Source organism: Cavia porcellus, unplaced genomic scaffold (assembly GCF_034190915.1).
Source record: "Cavia porcellus strain 051 isolate PalLab524CR breed Dunkin Hartley unplaced genomic scaffold, mCavPor4.1 scaffold_6, whole genome shotgun sequence".
In the NCBI taxonomy this organism is placed as follows: domain Eukaryota; kingdom Metazoa; phylum Chordata; class Mammalia; order Rodentia; family Caviidae; genus Cavia; species Cavia porcellus.
Window position 1 is genome coordinate 78086024 of NW_026947489.1, and position 13265 is coordinate 78099288.

General features: G+C 53.5%; 2 protein-coding genes across 7 annotated transcripts in view; one reads left to right on the forward strand and one right to left on the reverse strand.

Moving 5' to 3' along the window:
• Timm22 (translocase of inner mitochondrial membrane 22) overlaps nucleotides 1–6288 on the forward strand; it is a 37534-nt gene extending 31246 nt beyond the window's left edge. The window contains exons 5-6 of one of the 2 annotated variants that reach the window (XR_010048210.1): nucleotides 2564–2836; nucleotides 4455–6288. Coding sequence is in view for 1 of the 2 variants with exons in the window: in XM_063251085.1 (XP_063107155.1) it covers nucleotides 4455–4525 (71 nt within the window). In the remaining variant the exon portion in view is untranslated. The remainder of the gene's footprint in view (nucleotides 1–2563; nucleotides 2837–4454) is intronic. The other variant, XM_063251085.1, reaches the window with a different exon arrangement.
• The window catches only part of Abr (ABR activator of RhoGEF and GTPase), a 195506-nt gene that overhangs the window by 22657 nt on the left and 159584 nt on the right, over nucleotides 1–13265 (reverse strand). The window lies entirely within an intron of this gene.

The window sequence follows — 13265 nt, forward strand, 5'->3', positions numbered from 1 at the left end:
TCCTCTGCAGAACAGTAACCAGCCAAGGCGACTCCAGTCACAGGTATCAGCCCATGGTTGCTTTTAAGCATGGCCCTGCACATCTCACCAAAAACGGCTTGTGCTGTGAGAGGAAGAGAATATCCAATGGCAGAGGGAATCAGCCATGTGTCTGTGCTGGGCACCATGGAGGCAACAGAGAGTAAGACCTTGTTACTAACAAGATGTCCTAACATCTAACTGAAGAGCAAAAAGTGAAACGTAAGGTAACCAAACCAGTTAGAGTACCTAGAGAGAGAGAGAGAGACATCTGAACCCCAGCTGGGTGAGGGATACACAGTACAGGTGCGAAGGGCACCTCACCACTGTAGAGCTGAGCATGGGTAGGAAGGAAACCAGGACCTGCATGGTGCCAACCAGGAACCATACACAGGGCTTTCAAACAGTCGTTGCAGCCAGGCCAGATGGCACATGCAAGTAATTCTAGCACTCTGGGAGGCTGAGGGAGGAAGATCACAAATTTCAGCCCAGTCTGAGCAACTTCGTTTAAGACCCTGTCTCAAAATAAAAAATAAAAAAGGGCTGGGGATGTAGCTCAGTGCCAAGGTCTTGCATTTAATCCCCAGGATGGCAGAAAACAAAAATAAAAGCAGTAACAAAAACCACCAGTTACATTCAAGTGACCAGTTTCTGTTCTCCTTCCACAACTGTGAGAACTAGAACTCAAGAGGGAAAGTTCTTGACTGAGGTCATCCAGGTACAGCTGGGAAGTGAGGGGTCCTCCACTTCTAAGGCTCCCGTGTTCACAGTTACTGTCTCACTGGAGTGTGGAGGGGTCTCTGGATTCAGGAAAAGGAGCTGGGTTGGGACAGTTCTTAGCTGATTGCAGATGGGTCAGTGGACAGAAACCAGTTACTGGCCTCCAGATGTCTGTAGTGGTCTCACCAGTGACAGTTATTGGGAGTTTTACACCAAAAACTTTGGAGCTTTTTGAGAAAGGGGAAGATTCACAGTAGAGTGCACCAAGAATTAAGCAGTTACAGTGAGATGTGCCCTTGTTTGACTGTTAGCACCATGCTAACCCTCACCCTCTAAGTGAGCGGCTTCAACCACCTCCAACGTTAGGCAGTAAGCTCTGTGCCAGCATTTCCACTTTACAAGTGAAGAAACCAAGGACAATGAGTTGAGCAACGTGCCCAAGCCCAGGATGGGCTGAGACGTGGAGGTCAAGCCAGCTTGAGTCTCTGCCCGTCACCCTGAGGGAGTGACCCTCTCGTGTGGCAGCGTGAGGTCCTGCCTGCCTGGTGGAGATGGTGCCGCGGGAGCTCTTACTTGGCGCCTGCATGGCTGGAAGCCAGGCCTGGGCTCTAGGTGTCCACGGAGGGCTGCGGGACTGGCTCCACCTCGTCTGGGCTCCACAAGTGCACAGTGCAGAGGGTTGAGTTCCCAAGACTCCTCAATGCTGAGTCAGGGGTACCTAAGGACACAGCAGCTAAAGGAGGGCTTTGCCACAAGGGCCAAGGGAAGCTGGCACACACCTGTGTCTCCTGCCTAGCTGAAGCCCGAGTCACCCTTCCTGACTCATCCCTCTCCTGCCTCTTCCAGAGCCGCTGGGTGTCACTTCCAAAGAGACTTCCTCCAGCCCCATGAGGGACAAAGCAGCTCCTCGTCACAGCTGCCACCAAACTCATCTCCTCTGGATGGCTCTGCTTATTCCTCCACTCTGTTTCTCCATTCCATTCACTTCACTCAGGAGGTTGTGAGGGAGGGCCTGGCTGTATGCCCAACCCTGGGGTAGGGGCTGAGGAATTACAGAGATGAAGCAAAAGCCATGGCTTGGCAAAGCTGCCAGCCACAGGGAGGGGAGGCGAGGAGGCCTCTCAGCAGGAGTGGCAATGCTGGCATGGACCCACTGCCTGTCTACCTAGTGTGTGTCACATCCAGGCCAACAAGTCTTTGTCTTGGCCTTAAAGAAATCCAGGGATATACTATGAAGTGCCAGGAGAGAACATTTCTAGCCACAGCGGATCAGGGACAGCTTTATGGAGAGGCCCGTCCCTGCGCTGGGCCCCAGCTTTACTCCGCCTCCTCTCTGTGATGGTGCAGTGGCCGGTTGTGTAACTGGCTGGGAAGGTGCCCCTGCAAGTGCTCACTGCAGACAGGCAGTCAGCACCTGGACCGGCCAGCTAACTTCAGGGTCTTGCAGGCTCTCTAAGGGTCTCTTCCTTCTGGCTCAGTCACAGGCCACAGGGTGCAGCCTGGGGGGTGACGTGCCACTCTGCCACTGGGTGTGTGGGAGAAGTGGGGGGGGGGGGCAGGATAAATCCTGTTTTCAAAGGCCTACACTTGTCTGTCTTGGGAACCCTAGGCTCAACACTTGTCTGGGGAAAGCAAGCTCTGATTGGATGAAAGATGGCCAACTGGTCTCCATGGTGACAAAAGCGCCTTAACAGATGGGAAGCTGAGTTGGGAGGCTCTTTGCTGGAGATGCTTATCTTTTCCTTCCTCCCCATGGACCAGCGGCTTCCTCTGGGGATGGCACAGATTTGCCTTCTCTTCCCCAGCCTGACTCATTTCTTCCTAGAATGGATGGCCTAGGAACGAGGTGGAGGAGGAGTTGTGTAAGACCAACGGATCCAGGAAGTTCCTCAAAAGCAGTCATGTGTTCTAATCCCCGAAGCCCACTATGGACCCTTGTTCACCTCTGCTGGATGGGGCAGGCGGAGGCGATTCTGGCCACCCAGGAAGTGATCTCATCTGCTCCGCCTATGTCTGACCCACCATCCAGCCACACCTGGCAAAACCCGCCTCTGAGGACGTTTCAAGGGCCGCTTTCTGGATAAACAGAGCCTGGGCGGTAAGGCCCCCACGAACAGATGTTGCTGCCTTTGGAATTAAAAACATTCCTGGTGGACTGTCCCATCCTCCCTTATCCTCTCCCTGGGCCTTCTGCCAAAGGAATGAGATGGGCTGCCCCGAAGGAAAAGAGGGTAGACCCTAGGCTCTGTCTGGGGGGGGCGGGGACGCACCTCCAGCACAGCTGTAACTGAGGTAAAATCAGGCTAAAGTGATCAGCAGGGCATCATTGAGGAAAAAAGGTCAACGGGGAATAATACGCAGCCTGAGACATGTGGGTGGGTGCTACAGAGACTGCCACAGTGCCGCCTTGGTGATAGCCGGGTGTGGGACAGCGTCCAGGCAAATCCTCCAGCCTGTGAATGAGAGGATGATGGCTCTTTCTCAGAACCTTGGGATGTGGTTGCTGCATCTCTGGAGTGACCTCCTTTCCCCCAGAATGACTTTTATCTCCACCGCCAGCCCAGACTAAATGGTCAATTCCTCGTCATCCAAATGACTCAAGAGCTAGAACAGCAGATTTCTGAGCAGTCAACTGGATCAAAGTCCCTTCAATGGGGACTGCTCAGGGGTGAGATGGGGACGGGAGAGCCCCAACAGGTCACCTCAAGAGTCTTAATGTAGGAGTTGAGGCCCCAAAGGAGCCCGGAACCTGGCTGAGGATGATGACCCAGAGGCTCGTGGTGGGGGTCTGCCATGAACATTCCCCACAGCCCCAGAAGAACAGAGTGGGGTGGGCTCAGAGGAACAGAGCTGGGAGCAGGCAGGGTGAGGGTGGCTCGGGTCCTGGTGTAGGGTACAGAAAGGATGCCGCAGAGTGGGTCCTGCCAGGACAGGCACTCGAGCGCAACCTAGAAGAGAACCAGGCAGAGCTGTGCACGGGAGCCTGGAGGTCAGAGCCCAGGGTGAGGCTCTGTGAGCTGGGGGAAGGATGGCCATCCCCGGGGGGCTGGGGAGCTGGGACGGCTGTGTGTTCCCAACCCTGGTGGCTCTGTGCCTACCCTAACTAAAGCCTAGGACTGAAAGACAAGCGTCTTCTCAGAATGAGAAACGGAGACGCTTCTATGTCTGTCTACCTCTGATAGCTCCTGAGGGTCTGTGGTGGTCAAGGCTGCTTCAGGCGCAGGCCTGGGAAGTCCCTTGCTCAGTCACTAAGCAGCCAGTGGTAGATCTAAGCCTTCAGCTCCAATTTCACTCACTTACTCACCCACATATTCATCACTGAACAGAACCCCCGAGTAACAAGCGGAGAGGCCTCTGTGCCGTCTAATGCAGTCAAAGCGAGCTTGGCTAACCGTACCTCCACCGACCTCCTGTCTAAGCAGACAATGGACAGCAACTAGGGCTCTTTCAGGCAGTGTAGGTCCATGGCCGCAGAGCCCCTCAGGGTCAGGACGCTGCCTGCTCAATACTCATGCACAGGATGATAGCAATATGAACCCAGGAACCCCAACTCTGTTCCTAAGTAGCTATTGGTGGCCATAGGGTGGGGTTGGGAAGCAGGCCCCAAGATGTGCTCAGAGTTTAGAAGGGGAAGGAAGCAGCCAGGATGAAAGCTACCTGCCCAGCCCACACAGGCCTGCCCAGGGTGACTTGCTATCTGTCTTCCATCCCCCCAGGGCCTGCACCAGTCTACAGAACAGTCAAAGCATGTGCCGTTCCCACGCTTCACTCTACCTGGTCACTGTAGAGATGGTGTCCCTAGAGTGTGTGGTGGCTCTAAGAAGACAGAAGAGGCTGAAATAGCCCAAGAGCTTATCTGCTGCAGCTGGACTGTCCCACCAACATGTTCCTGGCAATCTCTGATGTTTCTCACAGCACATTTGGTCACGGAAAAGGGTGGAAAATCCACTTGAGCCTTTGGGAACATCTTGCTTATCTAGAACTAAATCCACCGGGGACAGGATGGGCAGAGCCTGTCCCTACCCCCTAGACCCATCTACTCCTTCCTGACCCCAGGGTACGAGTCTTGGCCAAGATTCTGCCCATGCCCTGGGAGGCTCGCCTGCTCCTCCTCACAGCACGGAGGAGGTGTGGCCAAGGTCCCAGCACCAGTCAGCAGGCAGGGGACCTCAGAGAGTGTGCACAGCGCCAGGCCACAGTCTGAAAATGGGCGGGGCAGGTGGGCGGGGCCTCCCTGCTCTCTTTTATCCCTGTATTATCAGGCCATGTCCTCCTCCTCCCAATGCTGAGTGCAAGGCCAACAGACCCACAGGAGAAAGCCCAAGGCAGCAAGGGAACCTAGGCCCCGCCCTGCCTGGTGGCCATCAACTCCACGGCCACTTTTTCTGGACTCACTTTCCATATCTGTCAAGTCCGGAGCTTGGGCCAAGTAGTCTTCAGTGAATTTCTATTTTTTTTTTTTTGCTCAGGACCCTCCCTGTCTTATCAAAAGAAACCTTACACTAAAATCTCCCTGCCTGACAGTCAAGTAAAAGCCACAAGCGGATAGCAGAGGCGGGGCTGACGTGAACATTTGAGCTCTACCTGCTCACACCTCCTTTGCCTTTCGCTCCTTGCCTGGCTCAGGGTACCCCAAGTTCCTCCTGGAGTTTCTAATCTCTGCAGACAGAAGCTGAAGCCCTGGATCCTCCTTGCAAGCATCCATGGCTCAGACCTGAGGTTCTGTGGGTGGACCCTCCGCAGGGCTGGCAGTTCTCATGAGAACTGCTGTTTCTCCTTACCACAGCCACTGGCCCTCACTACCCCTCGGGGTAGAGGTCAGGAAGATTAGGGGCTTTTTAAGGAAACTTCCGGGTCAGAGTTCTAGATCTGGAACTCATTTTTTTATCTCTACTTCTTTCCCTGCTTTGGGAACAGTGTGAGCTTCTGTGCTGCTCATGTAGGCTTCCTTTGGTGGCCTTCCAATGGGATAACACTTATCTCATCCAGTCAGGCTGGCTGGTGTTTTCTGGGTCACCATGGATCTCAAGTCACCCGGGCTGGGTGTGGTGGGATACACCTGTGACTCCAGCACTCTGTGAGGCTGAGGCACATAAATTGGCGCCCAGCCTGGGCAACTCAGACTTAGTGAGACTCTGTCTTGAAATAAGGGGACCCTGAACTGTCATTCACGGACAGCCTCAGCCCTAACTCAGGAAATTCCCTGGAAACTCTTCTGTTAACTCCAAGCTTTCAGAAAAAGTAAAAGTAGGAACAAGTCAGGACCAGGGTTTTGGATTTCCAGGGGGAAGAAGTGCAGTCTCCACCTGCAGGGAGAGAAGCTGCCTGCTGAGTACTGCGTCTGTTTGCACGTCCACCTCATGGGGTCATCTGAGGCACACCCACACCTGAGGGACATCCAAGGCTGGCCAGCTTGCATCAAACCTTGGTCTTCTGCCTCTGGGTCTAGAAGTCCCCATTTCAGAGGAGAAGGAACACTCCTTCTGTGGCTTGGTGAGAAACAAAGTGTTCTCAGGCCCTGAAAGACCAAGTCATAAAGTCCTCTTTAGATTGGCTTGTTTGGTCACTGTGTCTCAGAGGTGGGCTTGAGGGAACCCGAGGGAGTGGGCACCAAGCCTGCCTGCCAAAATGGCATTCCTAAATGGTAAGGAGGGAGGGCAACTCAAGCCTCCATCTGCTTCCCATTGAATGCTTCCTGTTTCCAGAATCCACTGGCAGAGTCCGGGCTCCCCAAATCAGGAACACCTGGGAAGAGGGGCGGCTGAGCCAGGCTGACACTCCCCGTTTAGGAAAGCATTTGGACAGGCGCTATTGCAGGACCCTGACCCTCAAGGACAAGTATTTGGGGGTCCACAGTGCTCCACCACTCAGACACTGTGACAGCAGGTGGGACGCCGGGCTGGGAAAAATGGGTCTGCAACAGCTGGGACAAGCAGGGCTCAGATAGGATAATGGCTACAGCCACCTAGGCCTTGGGAAGCGGTGGCATCTAAGGCAGGGACAGAAATAGGTCTGGTGCTCAGCGTGTGTCTCTAGGACTGGCACAGAGGTGGTGACAGCAGCAAAGGCAAGTGACCTATCTTGACAGGCTGCGGGGATACAAAGCATGCACCGGAGGTAGACATGGTCCTAGACACGAGTAAGTGTCCAGCCAGGAGGGAGAGGGGCCCATTTTCTAGGGCAGAAGCAACCCTGTGTTCCAGGGCAAAGAACAGCTTGGGTTATGCAGTGCCAGGACAGGGTACTGGGTGGCTGGGTGGCAGAGTGAAGGGGAAAAGCCCAGTGATCAGGGTGTTCTCAAAGCAGCCACTCTATCCTCCATTCCAGCCAAAACAAGGCCCCATGGGGATTGGGGATTTAGCTCGGCAGCATAAGTGCCTGCTTGGCAAGTGCAACGTTGTGAGTTTGATCCCTGGTTCCACCAAAACAAAACAGAAAACAAAACAACAACAAAAAGAAACAAAACCAACAAGGTCCCTCCCAGGGCAGAGAGGCCCAGCTGTGGTCAGTATGGCCCAGGAACAAGGGCCTGAAAGGACAACCCATATTAATGGTCCTGCCATCTGCCCAGGGAGGGGCTTCAACATCCCAGAGCCCAGGCAACCAGGGCAACAGAGCTGGCCAGCGTGACCCTTGGGCAGAGTCAAACAGGGACACAGACCCCCTCAGGGGCCAGAGAAGGGAGCTGGGTGGGGGCTCCCTTGACTCCTGCCCTAGCAGGCTCCTGACCCACGCTCCCTCCAATTCCCTCCAGCTCTGCGGAGTAATTGAAACCAGAAGCAGCACTCTGCTGCTGACAAAAGTCCCTTGTTCCCGGGCTCCTCACTCCTGCTGCACTCTGGGCCTGACCCCTGCACCAAACCTGACTGAGAGCTGCTCCAAGGGATGAGCCCAGAGCTGCTCTGCCCTGAGGCCCAGACCTTGACTTTCCAGTTCACTCTGAGGTTGCTGCTAGGTTGCTTTGTCAAAAACCATCTGACCCCATCAATGTAAGAAAACGATGCTGCCAGACAGGGACCACTGTCTCTGAGTCTGGAAGTCCCCGTCCAGAGCAGAAAGGACAGCACCCTAGCTATGGCTTTCAGTTTTCCTTAGAGCCCATTTTACAGGTGAGAAAATGGAGGTTCAGAGAGATAAAGCAGCTCACTCTGTTCTCCCAAATAATGAAGGGAGAAAGTTAGATTTGAAGCCCTAGAGCTGTCTGACTTCAAATCCCTTGCAGCACTGGCTGGAAGATGAAAACTCTTCCATAGATTCCTAGTTGGTAAGGTTCTGTCCCTTCGTTGGATTGATTTTGAGGAGCTCATTAATAGAAATGAATGAATTAATCAGTGACAAGTATGGATATACATATCACAGCTCTAAGTAGCTTTTTCAGGCAAATTCAACTCTGAGATTCACAAGCTCGTAAGGAAAAGAGGAGATACCAGACAGGGAAACTGAGGCTCCAAAAGATCAAGGGGCCAGGAGCCTTTAATCCAGTGCTCTCCATATACCCCTGGCCAACGGACAGTGGACAGGAGACCCGAGGAAGGAAGGGTCATGGAGCCAAGGATTCCTCCCAAGAGCCAGGGTGGCTCACCCTTAGGATGCCCTGCGGTCCTGCTGTCTTACAACTGCTGGGAGTGCTGACCAGAAGGGCAGGAAGGCCAGGGTCCAGGAACAGACTATGCAGTCTCCATCCCAGAGCCAAGGCTGTGCTTTTGTCCCTCACCTACCACTACGAAGGTCTAAGGTAGAAACAACCCCGATGTCTGTGGGTAGATGGCGGACAAGGCAGACACACAAGGACAGATCTGTGTGAATCCACTTAAGTGAAGTAGTCAGGTTCATAGAGCAGCCAGTGCAATGATGACCGCCAGAGACTGTGGAGACAGAATGGAGTTACCACTTAATGCGTACAGTTTCAGGTGTGAAAGATAAAAACCCTCTGGAGCTGTGATGTGTACTGATGATGGTTATATAATAATATGAACGTACTTTAGAACACTGATCTGCACATCTAAAAATTATTAAAACAGTAAATTTTATATTATGTATATTTTACAACTTAAAAATTGAAGGGCTGGTGAGTTCAAGGCCAGCCTGAACTGGGAGAACAGTGACACCTTGTTTCAAAAAACCAAAAGAGAAAGAAGACAGAGGAAAGAGGGGAGAGGGAGGAGAGGAGAAGGGAGAAGGGAAAGGGAGGAGAGAGGGGAGAGGGGAGAAGAAAGACAAGCTGGGCATGGTGGCGAATGCCTGTGATCCCAGCACTCAGGAGGCTGAGGCAGGACTGCTGTGAATTTGAGGTCAGCCTGAATTACAGTGAGACCTTGTTTCAAAAAGAAAATGGAGGAGGAGGAAGAAGAAGAAAAAAAAAGAAAGGCTAAGAGGAGAGTTTAGACATGGATGGTCAGATTTGCTAATCCAGGCTCTTCAGGCAGAGGACTGGCCTTCACGACTGCCTCCTGAGTATCATTTATAAACAGCTCTGACTGATCATGCCAGGTGTGGCGGTGCATACCTGGAACTCCAGCCTCGGGAGGCTAAGACAGGAAGACTGCCTGGAGCTCAAGGCGGCCAGCCTGGGCTACATAGTGAGTAGAAGGCCACCCTGAACTACATGGCAGGACCTTGTCTCAAAAAACAAAACAAACAAACAAAAAACTCAGGAGCTCACTCAAAAGCTCAGGAGCTCACTCAAACAAAAAATTCCTGCTCACTCAAAAGCTTCCAAGTGGCACAGTCAAGGATGTCAAAGAAGAAATCTGCTTTGCCCATTCCCCTCAGACACAGACTCCAAGCTTCCAAGGAAAGAGGACTCAACAGAAAGCATCCCTTCAGGCCTGAACTTTGCAACCAGAGGCTAGGGCAAGTTACCGCCAGGGAATGGGAACAGGGCAGCTGAACTTCCTCCTTGGCTTGCAATGCTGCCTTCCCCTGTCCCAGAGTCTGGAGCACGCCTATGCCCAGAAAGGGCTACCAAGCGAGTTTATGGGGGAAGGTGAAACAGCCTGCTGTCTTCGTGGGAGGACAGAGGTAGAGGGGACCTCCCCAGGCCAGCTCCTCTGGCTAATGGAGCTCTTCGGTCTCAGACAACTCTCCAGTCTCGGCTCAGGTCAGGGAAGGAGTGGAGCTGTGGGACCCTCTGGCCCATGAGTCAAGAAGGGTTAGACCCTGGGAATATGCTAATCAGTCAGCGAGTAGGTCCCAGCTGGGGACAGCACATCTGGAGCCTAGAGCAGTGTGGCTGGAAATAGACTAGGATAAACACTCAGGAGTCCCCTGGGAACAGGGAGTCCAAGCAGACTGGGGCTGGGGGTGCTCCTCTCTGAGCTCCTGGCTTGGCTGGACTGGGGGTGGGCAGCGAGGAGATGAATCATGGGTGGCCTGGACTGAAAACTTACAGGTAACGACCTTCGGTCTTAGAGGGAGGCCTCCCGAGCCTGAAAGATCTGCAGGGACAAAGGGGAGATCCCTCTTCCACACACATACGGAGTCCCACACAGACACCCAAACCCGTCTCCAGCCCACAAGAACACTTCCACTCACTCGTCCGCCCTGCAGCTGACCGAGCTGCTCAGTGGGCCTGGGAACCAGCCTGTCACTCCCTCTCTGCTCTGTTTCCTTCCCCGTAAGGACAGGACTGGATTCCCTCACACCCTACAGATCTCTTCTTCTACCCGTTCCTTCCCTGCCTTCCCAGCTGCAGTGTCACAGCCTTCCAGCGCTGGCTCCTGCCTTCATTTCCTGGGTCACTCCCTGAACATTCCTGCCTCCGCCTTGCCATGCAGATCCCTCCCCCAACCCCAGGCCACTCCACTGCGGGCTGACCCTGGCTGCCGCCCACCTTCCTAGAATAACAGAGCCTTAAGACACAATTACCCCGCAGGCCGGTACACACAATGACTGATACAGACTTAATAAAGTAATAAAGCACTTTTGACAATGTAATTTTAAAAGGTACATCTAAAGACTATAGACAATCCTAGAAACGAGGCGGTTTAGGATAACATTCCAATAAAAAAAAAACCAAATAGTGTGATTAAACCTATATAAAAATATATATAACTGGGGGAGGAAAAAAAGCACCAAATACAATGGCTGTTCCAGAAGAGGGGGAGTGGAACAGTGCTGATTATGTCTCAAGTCTCTTTACTATAACTGCAATTCTTTTTCTAACACAAACACTGTTTTTGGAACTAACAGAGCCAGTGCTCTGGAATCCCCCTCACTCCACCTCCTGGAAGCCTCCGCTCTCCAGCCCACGATGACCTCTCCCTCTCCAGGCTCCTGTGGCAGGAGTCCTCCTCCTATTCCTCGCAGAGCGGCAGGAGGGAGGCTGCCCGGCACCCAGGGATGGGCTCTGGGGCCGGCTGCAGGCCCTGGCTGGAGTCCTTGCTCTTTTACCCTCTTACCTAGCACTGGACAGGCCACTTAGCCCCTCTGCCTCAGCTTTCTCCTCCTGTAACCAAAGCTTCCTGCCTCGGGTGAAGCCTCCTCAGACCACAGATACAAACATTAGCTCTGTGCTGGGCTCTTCACAAACACAGCGTTACAGGGATCGTCAGTGGCGTGGCGAGCAGCTCTCCAGCAGCTCGGTGTATGTCAGTGTGCTTATCTTTCCAAACTGATGGTGGGTTCTTCCAGGCCAGGTCCTGTGCCCCTCAGTCCACCCCACAGGTGCACAGTAAGCACCCCCCCCCACTTCCTTCTCTTTCCCAATACACTCTACTTGTTTCCAGGCACACCAGGCAGAAATATCACACTCCAAAATGATGGTAAGCCAGGCAAAGGCAGCTGCTCTTTTAATGCCAAAAAACAGGATCTTGGGGCAGAATTTCACCCCAGCTCCTTGTTGAAGCTGCTAATGCCTCTTACCTGGGGTGGGAGATTTTTTAATCAAAGGTTGGGATATGGGCGCACTGTATGGACGAAACAGCCTAGCCTTCCCTGAATTCTGTCGGCAGAGCACCTTGGCCACGGTTCTTTACCCTGAGGTCTTACTGTCCCATCTGAGGAGGACAGGATGGTCATTTTCCTCGAAAAGGTGTTGCAAAAAATGACATGAGACATTTGGAAATGGACTTCTAAGAGTACAAATGCTGGAAACACAAGTTGGAGGTGAGTGCTGCCATTGGTGTTGCTAAATGCTGCCCCCACCCCTGGCTCCTACTCCAGACTCCCCTCCCTCAGCTGCCACCTCCTGCAAACCTCTCCAGAGCGGGGAGCATCACAGGTGCAAACACCTAGAGCTTGGGGAATGGGCTGTCTTACTGCTCACCAGCTGGGCAGAACAGGAGGGGCCACCTTCCCTTCAGGTCAGCCCTCACCATGAGGTCACCTTTGGTGCCACCCTCAGTGCCTCCAGGGCTTGTGCCAGTTCCTTTCCTCCACCACATGGCAGGAAGGGAGGTGGGACAAGCTGTGGGAACGGCTGTCCTGTGACTCTGTGTGGTCTGCAATGTGGGGACAGCTCCGTGCAGACTTTCCATCCAGCATGGCCATGCTCAGAGGCTCTGAGAGTGGTCACAGAGTGAGACTTTAGGAGCTGCAGCACACTCCTGGGGGGACGTCCCCCACCCCCTCAATCCACAGCAGGCTGGTGAGATTGTCCCACAGCTGGGGGCCAGGGGCTGTGCTCAGAGGCCGAATGTATGGGGACTTCAAAGGTCCTTGCCTCTGAACTGCCCGCTCACTGGCCTAGGTCAGCTGGCAGCAGAAAGATTTGTGTTTCTTTTAATATCAACTCCCAAGCATTTAACATTCCTCGAAGCTTAAACACAGAAACATTTTCCTTAGCAGACTGTGCTTTCTGCTCTGCCAAACATAACCTGGCTGCCTCCCCTTCCCCCACTGCCTCCATCTGCTCCTGTCTCCAGGATGCAATGATTTATGCTGTGCTTCCCCTGAGCTTGTGCAGCTGAGCCAGGGGGGCAAGCAACAGGGCTGAGGTCCAGGTGGAGAACGCCTGGTCTCACCAGGGGCGTTCAGATCTTGACTGGGTCATGGGCCATGGTGACTGCTGAGCTGGCTGTTCTGGGCACTTCTTTTTACTCTTCCACTCCATAGTCACCCATAGCCCAGGAAGTGTGGCAGCCACTCTTGTCTCTTGGCTGGGTGACCTGGCTCCGAATCCCTTCCCTGCCTGTCCATCTGGCCCAGCCCAGGGATGCAGAGATGGAGCTCCCTTGCTTATCCCCACAGAGCAGGTTCCAGGGACTGGATTTAGAGAGCTTCCTATCAGCCCCATTTCCTAAATAATAAAGAACTGGCTTATGGTTGCCTAGCAGCACTGTCTCCTTGGTGACAGTTCTGAGCAGTGGGGCACAGCCTCACAGCCTCAGGAAGCTATGTGCTCAGGAACATGGGTGGCATGAGGCACATGGCTGGGCTTCCAGTGAACGGGCCAATACCTCTGCTCAGACACTGCAGCCTGAGACAGGTGTAGGGGACAGGAGGCCCACACAGCTCCAGGGCACCAAGAATACACAGTCAAGATCAAGAATCACGGAACAAGCACTTCCTGCAGAAAAGCGCAGTAT